This window comes from Dermochelys coriacea, chromosome 3 (assembly GCF_009764565.3).
Source record: "Dermochelys coriacea isolate rDerCor1 chromosome 3, rDerCor1.pri.v4, whole genome shotgun sequence".
NCBI lineage: Eukaryota > Metazoa > Chordata > Testudines > Dermochelyidae > Dermochelys > Dermochelys coriacea.
In genome coordinates, this window is record NC_050070.1 from 141,590,874 (window position 1) to 141,616,271 (window position 25,398).

The 25,398-nt window shown below is 38.7% G+C and overlaps 1 protein-coding gene across 13 annotated transcripts in view; it reads right to left on the minus strand.

Moving 5' to 3' along the window:
- CEP170 (centrosomal protein 170) overlaps nt 1-25,398 on the minus strand; it is a 180,453-nt gene that overhangs the window by 141,367 nt on the left and 13,688 nt on the right. For all 13 annotated transcript variants that reach the window (XM_038396364.2, XM_043511456.1, XM_043511455.1 and 10 more), the window contains exon 2: nt 6,929-7,074. In XM_038396364.2, the coding sequence (XP_038252292.1) occupies nt 6,929-7,033 (105 nt within the window). In that variant the 5' untranslated portion in view covers nt 7,034-7,074. The remainder of the gene's footprint in view (nt 1-6,928; nt 7,075-25,398) is intronic.

The following is a 25,398-nucleotide window of genomic DNA, read 5'->3' on the forward strand; positions in this document are numbered from 1 at the left end:
GTAATGTAATACTGAAGCAATAACATACATCATATGTTTATAATTACAGATTGTTAGCATGTACTGTAGCTATTTTACATGTTAGAAAAAGCAGACTGCCTTTGGTCAGACGACACACCCCATAACAGCAACTTAGGAGCAACATAGCAAAAGGGGCATTGATATGTTGCGTCTACTGTACATACTTCCAAAGATTTTTATCTTCTTCTCTCCCTCCTCCTTAAGGTCTTGTCTACACTACAGGGAAAAGTCTATCTAAGTTACGCAATTTGAGTTACGTGAATAGCGTAACTCAAGTCGACATAGCTTAGATCGACTTACTGCAGAGTCCACACTACAGGATGTCAATGGGAAACACTCTCCCGTCAACTCCCCTTGATCCGGTGGAGTACAGGTGTCTACGGAAAAGCGATCTGTGGTCGATTTAGCGGGTCTTCTCGACAGCCGATGCATCCTTCGCCTTGTGTCAATCCCCCGGTAAGTGTAGATAAGCCCTAAGTGGCTATTATCTCTTGTCACTATGGACCATCCTCCATTTCTATGACTTTCTCTGTTCAATTCTCTACTCCCAGCAGAAGTGACTTTAAATTCCACATTGATGAATAGGCTGACTCCACTGCCTCCCACTTTCTTAAATTTATTTGACTTCTCATTTCTGGTTGGACCATATTCAACATCTGTGTCACTGTTAATCTGATCTTCATGATGAACTGTCGCGTCTTCACTTTTGTTACTTCCAAGTTCCCCACTGTTCAAATCTCACCATTTCTTTTTCAACATTGCTCCTGCTTTCATGTTTTCCTTCCCCTAGCCTTCCTCCCCATATGAGTTCTTGATGCTTGCCTTCAATTGGAACTTCTCCTCTATTGATTTCTCCACTCTCTTCTGTTCCTATAGTCTCTCTACCTCATTCCTGGCTTGTCCCTATTTCAACATTTGAAGTCCTATGAGTATTCAAATCTCAACTTTAAGTTTGTCTAACACTTCAGATCTGCTCAGTTTCCTAATGAATAATACTATTTCTCCTCTTTGATAAATTCCCTGTGCTTCAACTATGTGTTCTTTCAAACAGTTCTAAAGATATTCTCTTATCATACAGTAAGCATAGAAAATACTGCATGAAAACAACCTGTTACAATACTGCACAATCCACCTTTTCAGAGTAATAATTACTTTTCTAAGCATGGAGAATGACTTTAGAAAATAGGCTTGTAAATATCTTTAGTGTCCTATGGTAACACCAAGAACTACAAGGTATATTATTACATAACAGTTAAAATTCAGTAAGCAGCTTTCTAAATAAATGGCAATACTGAAACAGTTTTATAAAAGGTTTGAAAAAGGTAGAAGTATCTCATTTTAGATAATAAGCAGTGAATTTTTTTTCAAAAAAGCTGGCAAGATAGAGTTGGCTCTTTCCACTGTAAATCTCAATTTTCCTCCATGCTAGACTGCACAAGGTAGTGTGAAATATGTTAACTGTCTCCACAGCTCCTGAAGAAACAACAGCACATCCACCTACTCTGACAGCGTTGATATTCAGCAAGAAAGGTCACACTCCTATGCTTTTGGGTTTCACACTTATCACTTTGGCTCAGCACATTGCTTTTTCAAAGTGATTCTTAAACTTGCTATGCAAGAGAGTCCCAACAGCAATGTGCCAGTACACCTGAGAGGAGAACATACCACTGAATTAACACAAATCTGATCATGAATTCGAAGCAGAACTGTGTTAATCCATTTTCTGCAACAGATATAATTCATGTCCCATGAGAAATAGCAAAAGAAGAAAACCTGACTGATATACAAGCACAACAGCAGTAATAGTACAGAAATTGGCATCCATATACAAGTTACAGAATGGGTAATGAGGTAAAGCAGCAAGATACACAGTCACAGTGCAGCAACAATTATAATATTCCCAAAAAAGGGAGAAAGAAAGGAAAGGACAGAAGTGCTTTTGAGCTCCCATATCAAGTTTCACCAAGTGTAACAAGACTTGATCATTAAAGTAACCTATATGCCAATAAACAAGACAGGTTAATTTTTTTTTTTAAAACAGAAAATTGTGTAGGGACCCTAAACACAACTTTAAGATCTCCCTGTTAGAAATGGAAACCTTTTATTCTTGACATCCTTTTCCTAAGTTTGCATCTGTTTCCAAACTCAGGACAAAAAAAAAAAATCACAGCCACAGTACTAGCCCACCACGTTTCCCTATGCAAAAATTAAACAAAGAAAATGTTTATTTCAAGCAGTAAATTCAAATCTTAAAGATTACAGTTTTTCTGATCTCCTGTCAATTCTTTTCCTCCCCTCCTCAGACATTTTTAAAAAGTCAATTTTGCACTAGAAAACACGCCACTTTGGAAAATCCTGGAGTCTAAAGCTCTTTATCCACAGAGTAAGATGTGCAGCATCAGTACAAGCTGCCTGGTACTGCTCCACCAATGTGCTTATGTGTCATTTAGGGTAGTGGTTTGTGTTATGTTTGAAGTTTTTCCATGAGGAAAGGAAATGGCTTCATCCAGACACTTCACAAAGTCTTCTAAATAGTCAGATAATGACTTTATTACTGCCCATATAGACTGGATTTGAACTAGCAACCTTTCAACAAAAGGCTCCATAACCCATCAGTAATTATAGTCTGGAAGCAGCTACAATTAACAGAGACTGGTACTGTATTTTTAAGTAAAAAGGAATGTAAAAAAAAAACTGTTCTGTATTGAATATTGATTGACTGATTGATTGAACAAACAACCATACTCTTTGAAGAATTTTAACTAACATGCTCTGTGCAAAAATGTGTGCAATTTTTTAAAATCATAATTGTATTCAACACACTATTTTAGCCTATAAAATTTCACTGCAAAGATGAAGCAACCCTAAAACAGGTATGCAGCATTTATTGTTTATACTTCTACTCTCCTAAAACAAGTAAAAAAATAAAGCAATGTTTTCCAGACAATCACTACCACTACTTCTCTTTTAAATACAGAACAAAAAAGTTAATAAAATATTTACAATTCTGTGATCAAAGTATAGGCTGCTGATTGACAATCAAACATGAGATTTAAGGTATGTATTATAGATCTTTATTTATAAAATACAGAAAGCTGTGCAAATCCTAATAACTGAAAAGTGTTATGAAACAAAAAAACTCAACCCTCCAATACATTAATGAAATGGAGGGACAGGGGAAGAGAGGTAAGGAGTAGACAAATAGAAAACAGTACTGCTCTTTTGTACTTGAAGGGATAACGGAATTTTCTTAGAATCAACTCTGTGAACCAGTGACTCTGACTGAAACCCAAACTATCTATTCAGAGGATTGCACAGATACTTCAGACAATAAAGCTAAGATGTCTAATTATTGGTATATGCTACAGAGTTCAACTAGCAAAATATAAAAATATATGTACCTTAATGTAGAATTTTTGCCACATAAGGTGTATTGCCTAAAAAAGTTTCCTTAGAATGAAACCTCGGGCTGACCCAAGTTCAATGCTGTCATCAAAGTAATTTATAAGCAGACTATCAAAATGAACTTTGAATGGTTAATAGTTATAGCAACTGTTGTGTTACATGCTGTTCATAGAGATGGACAAAGATACCTAGCAATAATAGAAGGTATACATAACAAGGAAAGTCAGCTCTAGAAGATAGACTGAAATAATCAGTGACCATAAGGTTATTTTAGATGGTTCTCAAGATGAAAAGTGTTGGAGAGCTCAACACCTTGCAGGAGTGAGCGCCACCTCTCCTAGTGATGTTTTAGAAATAACATTAAAAATTCTCCCCTCATGTTTGTCCTAAACAAAACTTTGAAATTTATAAATTAAGTGACCTTCTACTGTGCAATTAAAATAAAATAATAGAGTTAGTGTAACTTGGTTTACTCACTATTATTCACAGTGATAAAAAATACAAAAGAAAAAGTACAAACATAGATGGATTTTAGTACAAAGTTCCTAGAAATAAAACACGGGTCTCATTCTAGCAAGCTGAAACTCCATATTTTTCTTTATTGGTAAGATGTATGACAGAGAACAAACATGGAACACTGCCCATGACAAGAGATAAAACACAAACCAATTACAATCAGGTGTGTACAGCAGACAGACAATGATTTGAAGGCCAGAGATACTTCTAAAAACCTTTAAGTATTTAGTTAGCCCACTTTTTTGAGCAAAACACTGATATGTAACACCAGAAAGATCTCCCTTGCTTAAGTACATTTTTCAGGAGACTAAAGAAAAACTGATGTGTGGGCAGAAATATTAAAATATATGCAGGAACAACTTTTACCACAGAAATTTTTCAAGTGCTTGGACAATGTAAATTGGAAGGGGAAATTGTGAGTGACTAAAAATTATTTGACAGAGAGGAACTGTTTCAATGTCTTAACTGTTCTTTTAAAACAGGTATAAGGTTACAAATGTTTCCGTTGCAGTGAGCTTTGTATTAACCCTCCACTACAACATTCTGGAATGAAAATGTTTTTGTATTGATTTCCAGATATAGATAATTCCATAAATCACTAATTATATTTAAACTTAAACCAATCTCATGTTGCAATCTTGTTTTGAATTTTTCACAGGTATCAATTCACTTATAAAATAAGAATGAGAACAACTCTATTATCTCACCATATAAATTAAGAATGACTAAACAAGTATTTTTGGAACATTAAAAGACAGAAAGCTTAAATACTATATAATTGATCATGCAACTCAATGATGGTCCACCATAATGATAATCAATCATCATACTTCAGTGATCATTATTTCAGTGATCTAACATTTGGGAGAAAAGTGATATGAGTAAAATATATTTTTATATATATATATATATATATATATATATATATATATATATATATATATATATATATATATATATATATATATATATATATATATATATATATGGCTGCGAGTTTGTCATGGAGGTCAAGGAAGTCACGGATTCCATGACTTTCTGTGACTTATGCAGCAGCCAGTGCACCCCAAGTTTTAGTCATGGATATTTTTAGTAAAAGTTATGGACAGATCACGAGCTGTGAATTTTTGTGTACTGCCCATGACCTGTCCGTGACTAAAATGTAGCCTTACTCATATCACCTTTCTCCCAAGTGTTAGAGAAAGACTCCCCCGTGGGTAGACACTCATGGAGAGCACCCTTCCAGCAGCTCCTCCTAGCTAAACCAGAAAAATCTGTGAAAGCACCTCTGCTGAGCATAAAGGTGGTCTCTCATTCATCCATGTTCTAAACTCAGGTTAAATACCCCCAGGAAACCTACCAGTAACCAGTGCATATTATGAACATCAGTCCAACAGATTCTCTGCATGACTCTGCTTAATAAACTGATGACTGCATTCTGCACCAACTTTGCCTTCTAGATGGTTCCAAGGTGTAAAACCATGAAGAACATACTACAGTAATATAGGTCACAAAGTATAAACAACTATATATCACATTTTTCATCTTCCTGAAGAAAAGAACAATATAGCACTCAGTCAATAAACCGTGACCTGAGCATCTAAATGTAGCTAAAAAACACTGAACAGGACCACCATTAAACAGCAAGCCTCTGTTACAAATGGTAGAGACACTTCCTTAATCCAGGATTCTGTAATAATCTCTGACAATATTTCCAGTTGCTTCTCCAAATTTACTAGCATTACTTCATTTTTATCTTGGTTGACCATCAGCCTCATTCAACCCCCAATTTCATTCAGACACTGGGTCATTCATACTACTATATCAGCTGTATAAAATTAAATAGCAAAGCAGTCAATTATCAGCACACTGAAGACACTGCATGCTGCATCCTATATCTCCTTACTAATTTATTTTACTGCAAACAAATTAGATTGTAAATTCTTCTGGGCAAGAATCTTGTCCTGTTCTTATCTCATAAATCACCCAGGGCCCTAACCTTTACAATGTCCTAACATCCCCTCCCCCTCTCAAAAAAATCTCTTCTTCTTACAACAGCCTTTTATACAAGATAAAGTAGGGCACATATATCTGCCATTAGTGTACACAATGAGTTCTTTATGAGGTACAAAAAAGCCAGAATGTAACTTACTGGTAGTATTGCTCAGTAATTACTACACATACAAGATAGGTTTTCGAAAGTGCTTTTTGCATTGGAGATTTTGATATGGCCATTAATGGCTGCATTGAAATTATTATTTTATTGAATAAATACAAAATCTCAAATACATTCAGTCTAAGCCAAGTACATCCCTGTTGTAACAGCTAGCCTTGCCTTTTATTGTTTTTGGACAAAATGCGGTAGAGAGTTTAAGAGAGTAGTCATAATAAATAAAAAGTACTCTCTCTGCTTTATATTTTAAAAAAATTTCTTACTAACCCCCCTTTTAAATACTATCAGGAAAATCAAGTAAGATACTCACAAAGTGCTTCAGGCCCAGATTCTGAATAAACATATATTCTTAAACTTTATTACCATGAGTAATCCCTCTGCAGCTAAGACGACTATTCATGATGATAACATTAATCACATTTATGTTTGGAAGCTCAGGGCCTAAGAGAGGAAGCTATTCAGGTAACAGTTGCAACACCCCAAAAGCAGAGGCAGGAGTCCTTGGGGTGGCGAGGGTCCCCCCTGCCGCCTGAAGTCACGGATGTCTTTGGAAGTCACGGATTCCGTGACCTCCATGACAGAATTGCAGCCTTCACAATCACTATTCAAAAGCTACAAACAGCAGCACATTCATATTAACCATTTTCCTGCATGAGGAATGCAAAAGATTAGATCAATTAAAACTGCTGGCAAGATCTAGAAATGGAGAGTCCAAAAAACTGAACTGGCAAACTTAATTCTCAACAGGAATATAAATCTAGTGTATTAAATCCAAATTTTGAACAGTTACACATGGAAGGCTGATGCAATTACCTGCAACATCAGCTCACAGTCATCTCTTCCAACAAAAATCATCTCTCGTGGCAGCCTGTGGCGGGTGCCTCCACTGCTCACCAAAAACCAGGATGTTAAGCTCATTTTCTGCTTAGCTGCTAAATCCTTGGCAAAGCTACGTCATCCTACAGCAAGACAGACAGAGAGAGAGAAATCCATTTAGTTATTTTTAGCTATAGCTCCTACTCAGCAAGTGCTGTGATCAGCATATATAAGGAATCTGAAAAAAGCAGTTCTCAAGAGCATGTATATTTCCTAATGGATTGAATCCGGATGTCATGGGAAGTGACACAGACTACTGGGTTTACATAAAACCTGAGGGCTTTGGTTCATGTAACTAGACACATTCAATTGAAGAGGAAAGCCTATTCAAAATAAATCAGTAGCTAGTTAAATAAGCAATGCCTGAGTCACATTTTCAGAAAGCTTTTAACATCTAACTGCTTATTACAAAGGAAATTAATACATTAATGTTACATTTGCACTATCAACCATAGACAATATTAGATTAATTTCTCCTCAGAAAGAGAATGTATATAAGTAGCTTTTATGAATCCATCTGTCTTAATATCAAACAGCACAGTTTCATTTCCCCAAAAAACAAATTAAAGAGAATTAAAAATGAAAAGAAATTGTAGGAATATTTAACTGTGCACTAAGTAATCTGAAATTAAACAGTCCCAACAAAAATATATTAGTTCTTTGCTCTTCATTCGAGAATTTTAAAAGCAGCCATTACTAGAACACATCTTTCAAATGCAAGTTTCATTTATAGTGAATCCTCAAGACACTTTATCAAAGGATTATTATTATTAAAAATCAAATCTAACAAAAAAGTACTAAAAGCTTTAAAAGTCCCAAAGCATGGTTACTAATAAATATTTTATATTGTCACTTGATTCATCAATGGACAGTCTAGGATATAGGGCATTAAAAGTTTCTTCGGATGAAGAAAAATACAGCCATTAAATACCTTGAGAGTTTGAAAATTAATACACAATTTAACGGGGTGAGGGCACCAATGTGAGCAGCTACTGGATAATAGACAAAGATTTAATCAGGTGCACCCACAAAAAAGCCTTCAGTTTTCGAGTCTTGGAAAAATTGAAGTATTTATCAAGCATTTCAAGTCTCTTGTTAAAAAAATGTAGCAGCCAGACAATATTCCAGTAATATTCTAGTTGATAGAATGACATTCTAGTTGTGAAACCTGAGAATAAATCCACTGACAAAGATCTATGTCAATACAGCACCCACATTCCTTTCATTAGGAGAGAGTCTCAATAGGAGTTGCCAACCTGAGAGCCCCAACTCAACAATCAAACAACTGGCATTTTTGGTTTGGTTCTAGATTTCATAAAATTATGTGAAACGATATCTGTATCACATTTCAAAGAGGCAAACTCAACCTGACAAATGGATGAAGTTTGCAGCAGATCATAACATCATCTCCTTAACAACAAAAATGCAGTGCAGAATGTAAAGACAAAGAGTAACATGTAAATGCAGAATAATAATATGGTCACAGCAATGATCCAAGAGGCAAACTACAATACAAAGGAGAGAGACTTTGATCTGAATTGAGGCATGGTAATCTCTGATGTTAATAGGAATGAAACAAGTCAAAGCTGTATCTGACGGCCTTACAACAGAGCATAAATGTGTTAAAGGATAATCATGGCAGATGCTAAAAACTGAAAAAACTAGTCTGTGAGCTGTACATCTGGATTGGTAATTTTTATACAAAGTCAAAGCGAACTTATTATGAATTGGCTAAAATTTATACATAGCCTCCATTGCTGTAGGTCTCTTTAGCAAATAAACGAAAGATATTTTAATACAGTGAGTGATACAGTGTTTCAATACAGGTATTCTTGCATTCAGGGATGCAGGTCACAGAATGTAGTAGAATTATCTTTCCATAGGTTCTACCATATCAGATATTTTAAAAACAAGGATGTTTCCAATTAGTGTTCTCCCAATGAATCTAAATAATATGGGTAAATTTACCCTACAGCACAGAAAATATGAATAAAATTATTTCAGTGTGACAAAACATATCCAACATCTACAGAGAAGAAAATTTCATGAATAAAAACCTGCAGAAATCACATTAAAACATGTTATTACTTTATGAACCGCTAACCAAAACAGTTTATTCAACATTTTTCTGAGAGAGAACTAAGTTAACCTGATTTTACTTTCCAGCTTTTAAATCTTACATTTTTGTTTTGTTCTGACTGCAAATGTACTGCATTCATAATCATAAACTATCCAGTTCAATGTATTTCTTACTGATTTTACTTTGCTCCTTTTAATCTTCCATCTGCTTACTTCTATAAAATGTGGGGGTTTGTTTTGTTGCTCTAATTTAAATATGAATATCCAGCTCAAACTGGTGCCCAAAGAAGTTTTATTTGAAAAAACAAAACAAAACAAAAAACAACCTTTCAATCCAAATACATTACTTGGCATATCTAGATTTTAACACCAATAAGAAAAGTAACAATTCTGATTTTTAGAATACAGACATTAACAATTAGGTCAGCAACAACCCAGCAAACTATAAATATTGACAGTGAACAGAATAAATTAAGGTAGCTGGAAAAGATCTTAAATATTTATCGTTCTGAGCTATCACAGCGCTGCTTGGCAGCACATTTATAGTTAAGAGCCTGTCAGCATTACCATCAAACAATGCTAGCGTTGTTTCAAACAGCACTGGCTGAATGGTGACAAATCATCAATCCTGATGCATATTTTAATTTTAAAATATTCTTTAGAACAAACCAGTGTCTTTGATCAATGGGGCTATACAGGCAAATCTAGCATTTCAAAACTCATTGAAAATCTAGAAAGCAGCAGCAATAGATTATGTTTGAATAACTTTAGAGCACTGATGTGCCCTATATAGTTTTAATTTCATACTCAAATATTTTACATTAAGAAAGTGTGTGTGTGTGTGTGTGTGTGTGTGTGTGTGTGTGTGTGTGTGTGTGTGTGTGTAAAAATCAGTATTTTTGAGTTTGTTTTGTTCTTGTAATTTAACAACATTATATTAGGTAAATGCCTTGCCGGTAGTACACAGATTATGATTTTAAAAGATCACAGGCAAAGAAAAATGGAGTGGGCATTCTACCTTTAAATCACCCCATTGTTTCAGATATTACAGTTCATCTGGTTCTTTATCAGAGGCCACAGTAAGCCTACTCTACATTCATTATGACTTGCAATATCTAGCCACTGCGGTCAGACTTCAGGACAGAATGGTAATTATGACTTTGGATTTTCTTGCTTTTGTAAATTTGTGTTAATTTCCAACCGGGGAGCTAAAAAACAACTACATTATATAATAATGCAAAATTGAAAACAGATATGAATTAATTTTACTAAAATTCTTACAGATACTAAAGTGAATATTTCAAGTCTATGAAGAATGCAAACTGCACATGGAATTTCAATTTTATTTGAATCTTACACTAAAGAAAACTTCACTTTGCTATAATAGAGTATAAAGCAAAATTGTTTTCAAGACCAGCAAAACAAATTTTACATAGTACATAAATTTCAATATATCCAGTGATCTTGCATTATATTGCTTACTTTAAATAAGTTGGTGAACAATCCACAGTTGAAGACTTGGTGTTGTTGGGAGGAAAGTTTAATTCTGAGTAATTATAAAACTAATAAATTTCATCATAGCCAAGTTTTCACATTTTTGTTGTAGTTATGAAATGTTTTCTCTGTCTGGAGAGGAAACAGCGTTTTGTAGTTCAAGAGCTATGAATTTTGGAAACTTATTCTGTGGTCTATAAGTATCAACAAATTTATTATACTCACAGTTGTGTCAAACAGATGATGCACCAGCTGGGAAACTAGCTACATCATCCATATAATGTAATTAAATCCTAAGAACTGAAGCCCTGCATTCTGCAGCCAAAAAGTGGGTGTAACCCCATTCCGATATATTTGCAGATGCCTTGCCAAGATGGGGGCTGGATGGATCTTTGGTCTGACCCAGTATGGCCATTCTTATGTCCTGCTCTGATGATTACTTATATATAAAAAGTGGAACAGCTTTCACAGGAGAGACTGAGAAAGACCCACATAAGAATATCTTGTAGATCAGTAGTTAGAGCACTCTGCTTCAATGTAAGTTCAAATCCCTTCTCCACATCAGACAGAGGAGGAAACTTAACCTGTGTCTTCCACATCCCAAGTGTGTGCCCTAACCACTGAACTATAAGTCATAAGGATGGCACTCCCTTCACCTCCTCCCCTTCCCATTTTTGGAAACTAGTCATCCATTGCTTTTGTTAAAATGCCCAAAATAAAAATGAGAATTTTGAAGTCAGGCTGAACGAAACATTTTCTTTGACCCAACTCAAAATATTTGACTTTTATTCAATGAAAATTTTGAAAAAAAATTGTTTGAGCTGAAATGAAACTATTTTTCAGAATTGCCAGCAAAATAAAATCCATTATTCACCCAGCTTAGCCTGAAGCGCTCAGCACTTCTGCCAATTAGACTCTATGATCTCAAATCAGGCACCTAAAAAATGAAAAACATACCATTCATGACTACCTGTGAAAAGTCTGATTTAAGTGACTTGCCCAACATCACACAGAAATTCTATTTATTTAGCGTTTGCTTATTCGCCGAGACAAGCAACAGTGTTCTTAGTGGCCAAGTGGAGCTCTCGGAGCCCAAGGCTGAATTTAGTTACTGGGGACTCCTTGACAATGTGTATCACTGTTTCATCTGCACTGCAGCTTGGATTGTCTCAAAGACCCCAATGGTGCTGGTTGGCTGCACAGCGGCCTTGCCCAGTATGGAATCGGTTAAGAAGGGTCCACTGATGACGTGGCAGGTTGAAACCGGGCAGGCATGCAGTAGGGTCTGTGACGAGGAACTGATTGGTGGCTGTTATTAAGCACCAGTCTTCCCGCCACAGGGACTCAACTGTCATGTCCTGTCATGGCAGCCTTCACCACAGTGGGTGTCATGATGGAAGATGTGTAGCTGGTGGAACAAGGACAAGCTTGGGTTGCTAGCTGCAATCTCCCTCCTGATTTGAGGAGCAGCAATGGTGGCTCAGAAATGGAAGCCATGAAAGATGAGTTGGCTGGAGAGTTCCTATGATGATGCACATTGTTGAGTTGAGCATGTCAACAAGTTTGGTATTTGCCGAGAGACTCCATATTGGTGCACAGTACTCTGTTGTTGAGTAAGAGATGGCAAGATGGCAAGATTGGAGCATCCGCTCCCCATAAAGAACCTGACAGTTTGCTAAGAAGGTTACCTACTATCTTGCTCACGTGGCTTTTGTATGTTTTGTCAAGGATCATGCCTAAGTAAACTGGGTATGCTTCAGCCTCTGGCCATTTATTATGATGTTTAATTTCTTCTTAGCATTGGCACAGTGGAGGCAGTATGTACGGCAATGAATCAACGTTCTCATAGTGCCATCAGGTTCACACTCCGACTCTTACAACTCAATCTTTAGGGTTTATCGACAGCCAAGTGATAATTAATCAGGAACTCTATGACCGAGGCAGAGACAGAATTTAGCAAGGTACATTGCCAAAAAGCCACAGTAACACGTCAGCAGCCCCCCATCAGTTTCCATCCCGCTCCCAGCGCCTCCCACCCACCAGCAGCCCTGCCAATCAGCACCTCCCTCTCCCTCCCCCACCTCCCAATCAGTTGTTTCGTGGCGTGCAGGAGGCTCGGGGGGGGGGGGGGCAGGGAGGACCGAGGACATGGCAAACGCAGTGGAGAGGATGGGAATGGGTGAAGTGGGGACAGGGCCTGTGGCAGAGCCAGGGGTTGAGCAGTGAACACCCCCCTGGCATATTGGAAAGTTGGCACCTGCAGCTCCAGCCCTGGAGTCACTGCCTATTAACTTCTGAAGAGCCACATGTGGCTCCGGAGCCACAGGTTGGTCATCCCTAGAATAATGCATGCTTAACATTTTTTTCCTCACCTTCAGGGTTGTTGTCAGTTAGTCCTTCCCTTGTACCCCCTTGCACCTGTGGATCTAATTCTACTCTATTAAGCCAGTGTAGATCTAATGTAATTCCAGAAACTTTAATGGAGTTTACTTTGGTGTAACAGAGAAAAATTACTCTGCATCATATATTTTTATGAGAGCATCTTCCTGTTCAGGAATTTGCATGCCATTGGAATAGTAGTTGAGGGTCTATTTGGTTGAATGCTCCCATCAGTTGAGTTTTGACTAATTTGCATGACAAAACAAACTCCCTTTTTAACCTGTAATCACAGCTGAGTGATTTCTCAGAGTGCAAAGAGACACTGATTTTGAGTGAGCAATAATCCAGTAGACAGGAAAGTACCTCATTAATTAAATCTAGGCTCTAAAATGCATATTATGATTTTATTTTATATGTAACCATTTGTTTCTAATACTTCTGCCTGGCACTACTTGAATCTCTATGCTTTATTAAAAAAATTAATACCCGATTTCACTACAAACAAATCTAAGTGCTGTGTGTTAAACTGAGCGGTGATCTGAGGTGGAATTGATAAACTGGGTGTACTGTTGCTTTGACAGGAGCACAGCTGTGAATACTGTAAATGTCCAGCAGAACAGGGGCTGGACACTCCAGGAAGATGCTCAGGAGTCCTTGGATGTGCCTATGGCTAACCTGCAGAGTAACAGTGGGCCCTGAGAAGCCTAGAAGAGAGTGCTTGTTTTGCCAGTGGGGTTGAGGAGCTGATGCACAGCGGGCACAGACAAGATTTCCTCATGCTAAGGGCATGACAGCAAGGTGCTTCTCAAGCCTGGGAACAATGAGAAGCATTACCCACCCCAACTGCACAAAAGTGTCAGGAAACCAAAGAATAAATGGAACAAACTCTTTGGTTTAATAGGCCACTTTTGAGAACATGTGCCCTGCTGCAATCTCACAGCTCAGCGAGGTTGATAACTCCCCAGATTTAGCCAGGGCTCCACAAAGAGGGATCAAGCATGACTAGTCCTTCCTTTTAGTTCTACCAAAACATACTTCTTTCCTATCTGCACAATGTTTTTCTATCCATCTATCTCATTCAAAAACATAATCTAGTTATGACTAACCACATTTAAGAAGGGAACCACACAGAGTAAGAACTCTTTTTACTTACTATCCAGACCCGCAAAAGATAAAAGGCAAAATTTTCTTCCTTTGAGTATAGGGCACAGCCTGTGTGTTTAGTCTGTTAGGGATTAGAAACTACTGAAAAAAACAGTTTATTTGTAGGATCCACGAAATCCAGTATTAACAAGAGAAACTTTTCTCTTTACCCCTAGAAAATATAGAAATGTTGAAGTGCAGTTTTACTCACTGAGGTCATTTTTCATAGAAGTGAGAATCAGGGCAAGTAAATAGCCAGTTATTTTCTTATATAATTTTGGGCACCCCAGCTGAGGCCCTTCTTTTTGCCAGTGGAACCCTGCGATAGACCTGCAGATCATCTCCAGGAACAAGGACAGGTGGGATAGCAGAAGTTGCAGCAGCCCTAGGAAAAGGGGGAAGAGGAAGGAAGTGCAACTGACTCCCTGGGAGCTCTCTCAGACCAGGGAGATTCACTCATCCAAGAATGAATAGAGGGCACAGGAAAGAACAGGACACAGAGCCAGATCTACTTCCCTCCTTCCAGTGGTGGATCTCTGGACTGCCTGGATTGAGCAGTTTGGCCAATTTGCAGGTAGCATGAGGAGAAGCCTGTTCAGTACTCAGGGACAGGTTATCAAACTCCCCCGTATTACTTTCCCCTTTCAACTTTTTGGCAGGGAATACTTCTCCCCTATAGTCCTATTACAGGGCTATCACAAGTGCCTTTCTCAACCCTTCCAGCTGTCAATTCCATTCTCAGCTGGGTGGTGGGTGTTTCTCCTGGAGCAAAGTAGGTGCAGAAAATTCAAATGGAGAGAGGCTCAGGTGCTCTTCTTCAGCTCCCTCCATCATTCTTTTACTTTTGGGGGAAGTTCAGGGGATGGAAGGTGTTTCTCCCCAGACCTCCCCCAAAACAACATTTGTGTGTGGGGAAAAGTGTGGAGAAGGAATAAGGAAATGCCCTCAACAGGTGTTCCTTCCTCCCCTTCCCTGATGGCCTCTGCAGCCTCTACAGATCCAGCTGGCCTCACCCCTTGCTGAAGATATACAAGTCTACGTGGAAAAGATTTCAGTCTGTAAACAGGAAGGAAAAAAAGACTACTTGTGATGTAACTGAAAAAACATCCACTTGAAAATTTTACCTATTAATGATAATAAAACACTTGTACTATTAATGGCTATAACCTTTAAAATTGAATTATCTACAATCAGAATCCCTTTTTGTGGACTGCTGTTGTATTCAGAAGTACTGAGGTAGTGATTGTGCTGTTCAATGTTTTGGTACTTAATTTTACAGCTGGGCATTCAGAATTCTCAAACTATAAAACCCTACTCTAAAAACTGTTAAAAAGATAGTCAACTGGTAGTTACCATAGTTACCATGATAAAAGAAGGTTAAGGATTCATCAAAAGTTGGTTTTCTATTTTCTCCTTATCACAGACAATAAGACCATTTTGAAAATATTCAAGAAAAAAGTCAACAGCTAATTTTTAAATTCATAATCTTAATGTTCATTAAAAAGGGATCAGTTCTCAGATTCCCTGCTAATATATCCTACATGAGGGAAAGGCTAAATGTAAATTTATTTTATGTCTACACTATAGCCTATGTCAGCAGAAGTTAAGTCGCTCAGGGGTGTGAATATTCCACCCCACCTGAGCAACATAAGTTACACCAACATAAGCATTTATGTGCTGATGCTGCTTGCGGGTAGGGTTTTTTAAAATCGGTACAGCTGCACCACTGCAGTGCCGTATATATTGACGATACCCTTACTGTGATCAATATTTTGATTTAGTCTAAATATTTTCAGAGTAAGATTTTTCAAACTAAAAGGTAAAAAAATCAACTCTGTTTTCAAATGACATCAAGTAGCATGACAGGAAAAACATGACCACTTGATAATCTACTATGCCCTTTGAAGTTCAGGGAAGTGAATCAAGGGTAGAAACCTTTTGCAATTGTCCAATATTTCAATTCATCCAGACTAGGTTGTCTACACAGCAAGTGACATAATTTATTGAAAGTACCTACTTTGCACCTGGTTTTTAATTGAAAATGTAATTTTTTAAAAGGTAAGATTTTAAGCGCCTTTCTTCTGATAAGTGGACATTGTGACTCTTGGTAATGATTATGCCCAGCAATTTAATTACCTGAGTGGGCACTAAGTCATCCCGTGTTGGTATAAAATGTAACCATTGCCCTGCAGAAATTACACAGTTGATTTGGGGTCACATTGATTCATTTAAATGGAACTATACAAACATAAAAATGGAATTACACAGTGGTGAAAGAAATTAGATCCCTTTGGTGTCTTGGGCTGTGCTCTTCCCCACAAGAACCGTAGTAAGTATTTCACAGAAGAATGGATTGATACGAGTACCCTTTTCCCTTAAAAATCCAGTGGAGATCATCATTATCTTGGGGTAGGTCTTCAGAGATGTCGAAAGATCAGAAGGGTGAGCCTTGTTTTGTAAGTGCAGCATTTGGCAACTGAACCTCAGGAACCTTAAATGAGAGGGTCTGAGGAGACTATGGAAAAGATGCTTTAGTACAGTGCTTCCATCTTGAATCTGAACTTCTTGGAGCAATTTCAGGTCCTGCGCTGAAGAGCTCTTTTTAGGTACTGTAAAGAATACGATCTACACCACAAAGTCTTTCTTGTTCAGGAACTGGTCATTAGCCCCTGCCCTTAAGAAGTGATACAAAAATGAATCTGAGCTGAAGACTTGTATGGGTGTGGTTCCTGGGGTTCTAGGAAATAATTTTTTCTACTGAATATCTTGCCTAAATTATTTACCCACTTGACCAACAGTTACAACATTATTTTATAACAAGCCAAGATCTTCTCCAGAGGAGTGTTTCAGTGAAGGATGGGGAAAGTGGTGAAGGGAAGGAGTCAGAATGATACATTTTGCTGTCCTGTCCTTCCTCTCTTTTCTCTCGACCATCTTTTGCTGTAGCTCTCATATGGTACCTAGAAGAAATCAAGACAGTCTTTTCATAGCTTAGTCTTTACTAGGCCCTAAAGTTCCTTTTCAGTTGTTTCAGTGACAGTACAGATTCTCTCTTTCAGGAGGCAGTATGTCAAGTGATAGATGTCTTTTTGAAACTATGTTAGTTGCCCCAATCATTGTTGCAAAACTCAAGAAGTTGAGAAGTATCCACTTCAAATGACAATACTAAACAGATATTTTGTAGAATAGGTCTAATCCTCTTGACTTCCATTGAGAAGCTTTCATTTAAATTCATCTGTGCAAAAATGGCTATGCAAAAACATGTTGAGGTATTCAGTGCTGATGGGATCTTTGTAGAACTTCTCTGCAATATTCTAACTAGTCAGTCATCAGCATAGTGTTCTGATAGCTCCTGACAGTAATTAATGCATATGTCTGATGTTTTTGGCTATGCAAAAGGGGTTAATCACATGGTTCACTATGTAAAATAGTTCTGGTGGCTATGATATTGCTGCACTGATTGTGGTGGAGACAGAAAGATCATTTTGCTTCCTTTACTGCAATGACAATCTTGTAAGAGTTGTTTGTGCTGCTGGCTGATGGATTCAGGATGTCTTTTGCACCACTGGTGCTCTACCTTTCTGCCTGTGCACTTCCATCAGCATCTATGCACCATGGTGAACATAGGGGAGTGAGCATCTTGGGGCCCTCGAGATGTCAGTGATCGCAGACCTCAGGTCACTGTACTGACTATTCAGAGCCTTGGCTTTTTATTAGTTGGCTTGTTCTCCTAGCTAAAATGTAAATTTTAGCTTTTAGCTTTAGTTTCTATTTCTGCAAGATAGTCAAGACAAATAGTCAAGACTGATTCCCTGACTACTGTCAAGTGAATTATTTTTACCCTCAAAATATTGTACGCTCTTCTGTATTTTTATCCCTGTATTTTCTAGTTCTACCAGTGAAGGTGTAGTTAACTTTTTTATTGAAGACAAACATCTGGCTTTCTAGTGACACTGCCAACTGAAAGGTTGTGTTGAAAAAATAGGCTGTGCTATAACTAGCGCCATATTGCAGTTTGTAGTGCAGTCATCTGTTCAGCACATTCAATTTATTTGATGCATCAGAGATTTTGCAATACTAAAATAGCCTGAGCTAAAGCAAGCATCTGAATTGACTGACTCATTCTGCCCTCAAGCTTTTATTGTGGTAGAGTTAACTGGGGATTATATGGGATTTTCTGAATGGTGCATATGTACATCAAATGACTCCAGGTTATAAAACCTTGTGGCCTTTTGAAACACCTGTATAATATGAGGCTTCTGCGCGTAGGTCTCCTTCACCATGAATATGATGATGTATTCAAGTTGATAATCACAAACTGAATAATTACATACCAAATATTTTAACTACCGAGATATTATGTAATTGACACATTCTACTGCTAGAGTCAAAGATGGTAGGTAATTCAGATACTGAGATGTATCTTTCACAATCGTGATGGTGGGCAGAAAGGGGAAATGCTTTCAAGAATTTCTACCCCTTGACAGTACAATACATGATTTTGTACATTTTGGAAGCAGTAGGAGAAGTGAATAAGGACAGCTGCTGATGTAGGCCTCATCAAAGTACAGCCACTGACATAACATTATCATCCGAAAAGTATATAAAATTAAAACTATTTGCTTATAAGAGGAGACCTATTAGCAGGTTCTGCACAAGGTGGACTTAAAAAAATAAAAGTCTTCTGCTGTGTCCCTTATGGAATAATTTGGAACTTCTTACAATTAATCGTAACAGCCAAATCCACAGATGTTAATTTTTTTTTTTAGCTATACAAGATGTTTGTTCCAAGCACAAGTGAAGTAAGCCCTATGTTAAATATATATAATTACAACTAAATTTTATATATTGCACAAAATCATTGGAGGCTCAAAACTTTACCTTGTTAAAATAGCTAATTTGCAGTAGCTAATGATTCTGCAATGGCACTGCTGGACTAGCTGAGCTACTATTTCTTTTCCATCATTTAACAGTCTCATAGATAATGACATGGTTGTTTTACAAGACATCCCTCTCCCACCAAACATTCATTTTTACATTTGAGCTCAAAGCAAAAACTCCCTTATTTTATATCTATGTAGTCATTTTAGACACTTACACTTTGGTCATTCTATATTATCAAGATGGCTCGACAGACATGTTCACTACCATTTCTTTGATGTATTTCCCATATACTGGCAATATCCTAGTTCATATCATGATCATGAATACATAGAATAAAAATGGATCTTCATACTGTACCCATTATATACAAAGATGTAACATTATTAATAACTTTGTTTCCAATCTGTAAACCAAATGTTTGTTCATATAAATAATTAACTGGAATCCAGGAAGTTTATCTTCATTTCTAAATTAATTTTGCGGCAGTCTGATCAATATCTTGTCACAATATACATATGTTTTATCTGCTTAATTCCCTTTCTCCACTTAGTCTGTTACTGTGTCAAAAAAGGGACTGTGTTACTACTGGGGGAATTCTGTGCCACTGTGCAATGCAGAATTTTGTAGAAATTAACGCTGTGTGTGCAGAATTTCCTTTCTCTCACAGAAATGGGCTGCAATGCTGCTAGCTGCCATTAGGGGCTGCTCGACCTGGCAAAACGCAGCTCGCACAAAGAAAACACTGCTCAGGGAAGGGAGCTAAAGGGTTTCTGGCAGCTGCAGTTCCCAGCACCCCCTGAGAGAAGGAGAGGACAGCGCACAGGAAACTGTGCGAGCCTAGGACTGAGCATCAGGCTGTTTATCCCTCTGGATCCCTGGGCTCTGCGGGGGAAGGGGTGGGTGTCTGGACAAGATGGGTCTCACAGCTGGGCTCTGGAGGGGGCTGTGAATATCTCGGCCAGGGGGGCCCCGTGGCTGGGCTCTACAGGGAGAGGAGTTGTGGGTATCTGCCCCTCCCCTGGTTCAGGGGGGAAGGGAAGGGGAAGGAACAGTGAAACAGGAACTAGGTTGTCATCGGAGTTTCTTTTAGCTCTTTACTCCTGGGGAAATTTTTGTGTATGTCTGTATTGTTGCAGACATACTGCTGGCAAGTATTTTGAAATAAATTACCAAAATGATTGAAACTGGTGTGTTTATTATGTAGTTATTTTGACAAAATAAAATTTGCAGAATTTAAAAATATTGTGTGTAGAATTTAATTTTTTGACGCAGAGTGCCCCCAGGAGTACTGTGTCAAAACAGGTAAATGAGATTAGTGTGCCATAATCTGTATTGGCTATGACAATTTCTCCTCCAGCTGCCTACAAATGTTTTCAGATATTTTACATGAGATCAAAACCAGGCTAAAAGATCAGTAGCGATACTGGATTTGGCTAAGCTGTAATTCTGTGATATCTTGTTGTTCTGAAACAGAAGCATGATAAAATGGTGGCTGATCAATATCAGGAGCTCCAAGAACCAGAACTGGCAAAGTCAAGTGAAGCAATCAATATAACTCAATCTAGCAGAGAAAGGTATAACATGATCCAATGGCTGGAAGTTGAAGCTAGACAAATTCAGATTGGAAATAAGGCATACATTTGTAATGGGAGAGTAATTAACCACTGGAACAATTTATCAATAAGGACTGTGGTAGATTCTCCATCACTGGCAATTTTAAAATCAAGATTGGATGTTTTTCTAAAAGATATGCTCTAGGAATTACTTCGGGGAAATTCTATGGCATATGCAACACAGGTAGTCAGACCAGACAATTACAATAGTTCCTTCGGGTCTTGGAATCTATGAATAATTACCTAACCTAACCTGTAGACAAGCCCATGAATAAACTTTCCTTCCAAAACTGTCTAGTCTCTTTGGTTCTTTTTGTGTGGGAGCTGACTTTCTCAATTGTTTCGACTTTTCATTTGCAGTGGTAACAGCCAGCGAAGATGGAGCTGGATGAATATAAAAATGCTCAAAACCTTTGGACAGCACAGGCTATCTCGCAACAGCACATTGTGAAGCTGCTGAAACTGAAGGCAGGGGTAGCCCAAAGATCTTTAGCTTCTTCATTTACAGGAAGAGCAACTCTACTTTGAGATGGTGGTTGTAAAATATCAAATAATTTGTACATCTTTTCCTGTACCATTTCTAATGGGACTTCCAGTGTTTCTGTCATGCACTTAATTAAAAAAACTTTTTCAGGAATTATTGAATTGTCACAGGCACAGTGGATGAGACAGTTTTGTCATGTGAAAGGAAGAAGAACAATGTGAATGTTGCTGGTGGATCAATACCTCCTCATCACTAGAATTCCATTGTTTCTCTGTTTCCATAATCCATCTGAGCTTTGCCATATGGAGTGCAGGGTCACACCACCACTCAGGTTTGACCCTCCTCTTTCCTTCTCCCCATCATGTCAGAGGCCAAACCTGAGCAGCATGGCAATACAGCGTGCCAGGTCGCAAAGCCAAGAGCAGGGGTGGCCAACCTGAGCCTGAGAAGGAGTCAGAATTTACCAATGTATGTTGCCAAAGAGCCACAGTAATACGTCAGCAGCCCCCCCATTAGCTCCCCCACCCCCTGATCAGCTGTTTCGTGGCATGCAGGAGGCTCGGGGGGGGGGGAGAGCAAGGACATGGCAGGATTCGGGGAAGGGTGGGAAGGGGTGGAGTGGGGGCAGGGCCTGTGGCACAGCCAGGGGTTGAGCAGTGAGCACCCCTTGGCATACTGGAAAGTTGGCACCTGTAGCTCCAGCCCTGGAGTCGGTGCCTATGCAAGGAGCCGCATATTAACTTCTGAAGAGCCACAGAGTATGGAGCTGGGCCCAGCCATGTGGGACATTAGCTACCTTTGCAGGGTGACTCATGGACACATGAAAGTCATGGACAAATGAGAAAGCCATGTCTACACATGCCTTTTCCCCCCCACTATGACAAACCTGCAGCCCTACATATAATACGCAAGATTACCATCATTGCAATAGATTTTTTAAAACCAGAAATACCTTTATTTTTTAGCGTTCACTTACTTTGTGCATTTGACAGCACCCTATGGATAATCATTTTCACTGTTCCAGTCAGTTTCTACATTATTTGTGCAGGTCTTTCAGAGCAATTGAGGAAAGAAACTTCTTTTTTTTAAATAAGACAGATTGTAAAAACAAAAACAAATTCTACATATACTCAAGAGACAGGCATAATACGTAAAACTACTTTTAGCTCACTGCTTGAAATTGACTAGATGTCAAATTGACAACCTCCCTTCCAGAAAAGACAAGGGTGAAAAGCTTGAGAACTTAACATATTAGAGGTTGATAGCAGGCTTACAGCATGAAATAGTTAAAGCTACACTAGATAAATAACTAGAAAATATATTTATTGTGTCACAAATTTTATTTGGTAGCTTAGCTATCGTCAGTCTCCTGCTCTATGCCCTATCATTACACTTCCCATCTTTTCCCCCTCTCCTTCCTCCATATCTCTGATGATTTAGCCGAGTACAACAAATGAGACTTATTAGGTGGAAGCACGAAATGTCTGATTTGCAAAGATGCGGTGCATCTGGAACTTCCACTAATATCAGAGAGATTTGAGGGGGGCTCAACACTTGTGAAAAGCCACGTGAATTATGCTAAATTTAAAAACAGACACTTTTCTTTAAAATAAGTGTAAAAATATAAATGCAATTGATACCAATAGTCTGTTATTTTGATGTCCAAGCAAGTGATGAGAATTTTTTAAAAGGAAAATAAGGGACTTTTCAGACTATAAATATTTCCACCCCAAGACAACTGAACGTGTAGAATGGAAATGACAGAAAATGAAAGGTTTCAGAGTAGCAGCCATGTTACTCTGTATCAGTAAATAGAAAAGGAGTACTTGTGGCAACTTAGAGACTAACAAATTTATTAGAACATAAGCTTTTGTTAGCTACAGCTCACTTCATCGGATGCATACAGTGGAAAATATATCGGGGAGATTTTATATCCACAGAGAACATGAAACGATGGATGTTACCATACACTCTGTAACAAGAGTGAGCTAGAAAGGTGAACTATTACTGGCAGGAGAATGGGGGGGGGGGGGACCTTTTGTAGTGATAATCAAGGTGGGCCATTTCCAGTAGTTTACAAGAACAGTAGGAGGGGAAATAAAGGGAAATAGTTTTACTTTGTGTAATGACTCATCCACTCCCAGTCTTTATTAAAGCCAAAGTTAATTGTATCCAGTTTGCAAATTAATTCCAATTCAGCAGTCTCTCATTGGAGTCTATTTTTGAAGTTTTTTTGTTGAAGAATTGCCACTTTTAGGTCTGTAATCGAGTGACTAAAGAGACTGAAGTGTTCTCCGACTGGTTTTGAATGTTATAATTCTTGACGTCAGATATGTGTCCATTTATTCTTTTATGTAGAGACTGTCCGGTTTGGCCAATGTACATGGCAGAGGGGCATTGCTGGCACATGATGGCATATATCACATTGGTAGATGTGCAGGTGAATGAGCCTCTGATAGTGTGGCTGATGTGATTAGGCCCTATGATGGTGTCCCCTGAATAGATATGTGGACAGAGTTGGCAACGGGCTTTGTTGCAAGGATAGGTTCTTGGGTTAGTGATTTTGTTGTTTCAGAGTAGCAGCCGTCTTAGTCTGTATTCGCAAAAAGAAAAGAAGTACTTGTGGCACCTTAGAGACTAACAAATTTATTTGAGCATAAGCTTTCATGAGCTACAGCTCACTTCATCGGATGCATTCTCTGTATTTTCCACCAAATGCATCCGATGAAGTGAGCTGTAGCTCACGAAAGCTTATGCTCAAATAAATTTGTTAGTCTCTAAGTTGCCACAAGTACTCCTTTTCTTTTTGTTTTTGTTGTGTGGTTGAGTATTTGCTGTCTGTAAGCAAGGACTGGCCTGTCTCCCAAGATCTATGAGAGTGATGGGTCATCCTTCAGGATAGGTTATAAAACCTTGATGATGCGTGGGAGAGGTTTTAGTTGGGGGCTGAAGGTGATGGCTCGTGGCGTTCTGTTATTTTCTTTCTTGGGCCTGTCCTGTAGTAGGTGACTTCTGGGTACTCTTCTGGCTCTGTCAATCTGTTTCTTCACTTCAGCAGGTGGGTAGTGTAGTTTTAAGAATGCTTGATAGAGATCTTGTAGATGTTTGTCTCTGTCTGAGGGGTTGGAGCAAATGTGGTTGTATTGTAGAGCTTGGCTGTAGACAATGGATCATGTGGTGTGGTCTGGATGAAAGCTGGAGGCATGTAGGTAAGAATAGTGGTCAGCAGGTTTCCGGTATAGGGTGGTGTTTATGTGACCATCGCTTATTAGCACCGTAGTGTCCAGGAAGTGGATCTCTTGTGTGGACTGGTCCAGGCTGAGGCTGATGGTGGGACGGAAATTGTTGAAATCATGGTGGAATTCCTCAAGGGCTTCTTTTCCATGGGTCCAGATGATGAAGATGTCATCAATGTAGCGCAAGTAGAGTAGGGGCATTAGGGAACGAGAGCTGAGAAAGCGTAGTTCTAAGTGAGCCATAAAAATGTTGGCATACTGTAGGGCCATGCGGGTACCCATAGCAGTGCCACTGATTTGAAGGTATACATTGTCCCCAAATGTGAAATAGTTATGGGTGAGGACAAAGTCACAAAGTTCAGCCACCAGGTTTCCTGTGACATTATTGGGGATACTTCTCCTGACGGCTTGTAGTCCATCTTTGTGTGGAATGTTGGTGTAGAGGGCTTCTACATCCATAGCGGCTAGGATGGTGTTTTCAGGAAGATCACCGATGGATTTTAGTTTCCTCAGGAAGTCAGTGGTGTCTCGAAGATAGCTGGGAGTGCTGGTAGCGTAGGGCCTGAGGAGGGAGTCTACATAGCCAGACAATCCTGCTGTCAGGGTGCCAATGCCCGAGATGATGGGGCGTCCAGGATTTCCATGTTTATGGATCTTGGGTAGCAGATAGAATACCCTGGCTCGAGGTTCTAGGGGTGTGTCTGTGCGGATTTGTTCTTGTGCTTTTTCAGGGAGTTTCTTGAGCAGATGGTGTAGTTTCTTTTAGTAACCTTCAGTGGCTTGTAGAAAGTGGTGTTGGAGAGCTGCCTAGCAGCCTCTTGTTCATATTCCGACCTATTCATGATGACGACAGCACCTCCTTTGTCAGCTTTTTTGATTATGATGTCAGAGTTGTTTCTGAGGCTCTGGATGGCATTGTGTTCTGCACGGCTGAGGTTATGGGACACGTGATGTTGCTTTTCCAAAATTTCAGCCGTGCACATCAGCAGAAGCACTCTATGTGGAAGTCCAGTCTGTTGTTTTGACCCTCAGGAGGAGTTCACCCAGAATCCTTCTTTTTGTAGTGTGGGAAGGAACAACATTAGTATGTTGTTC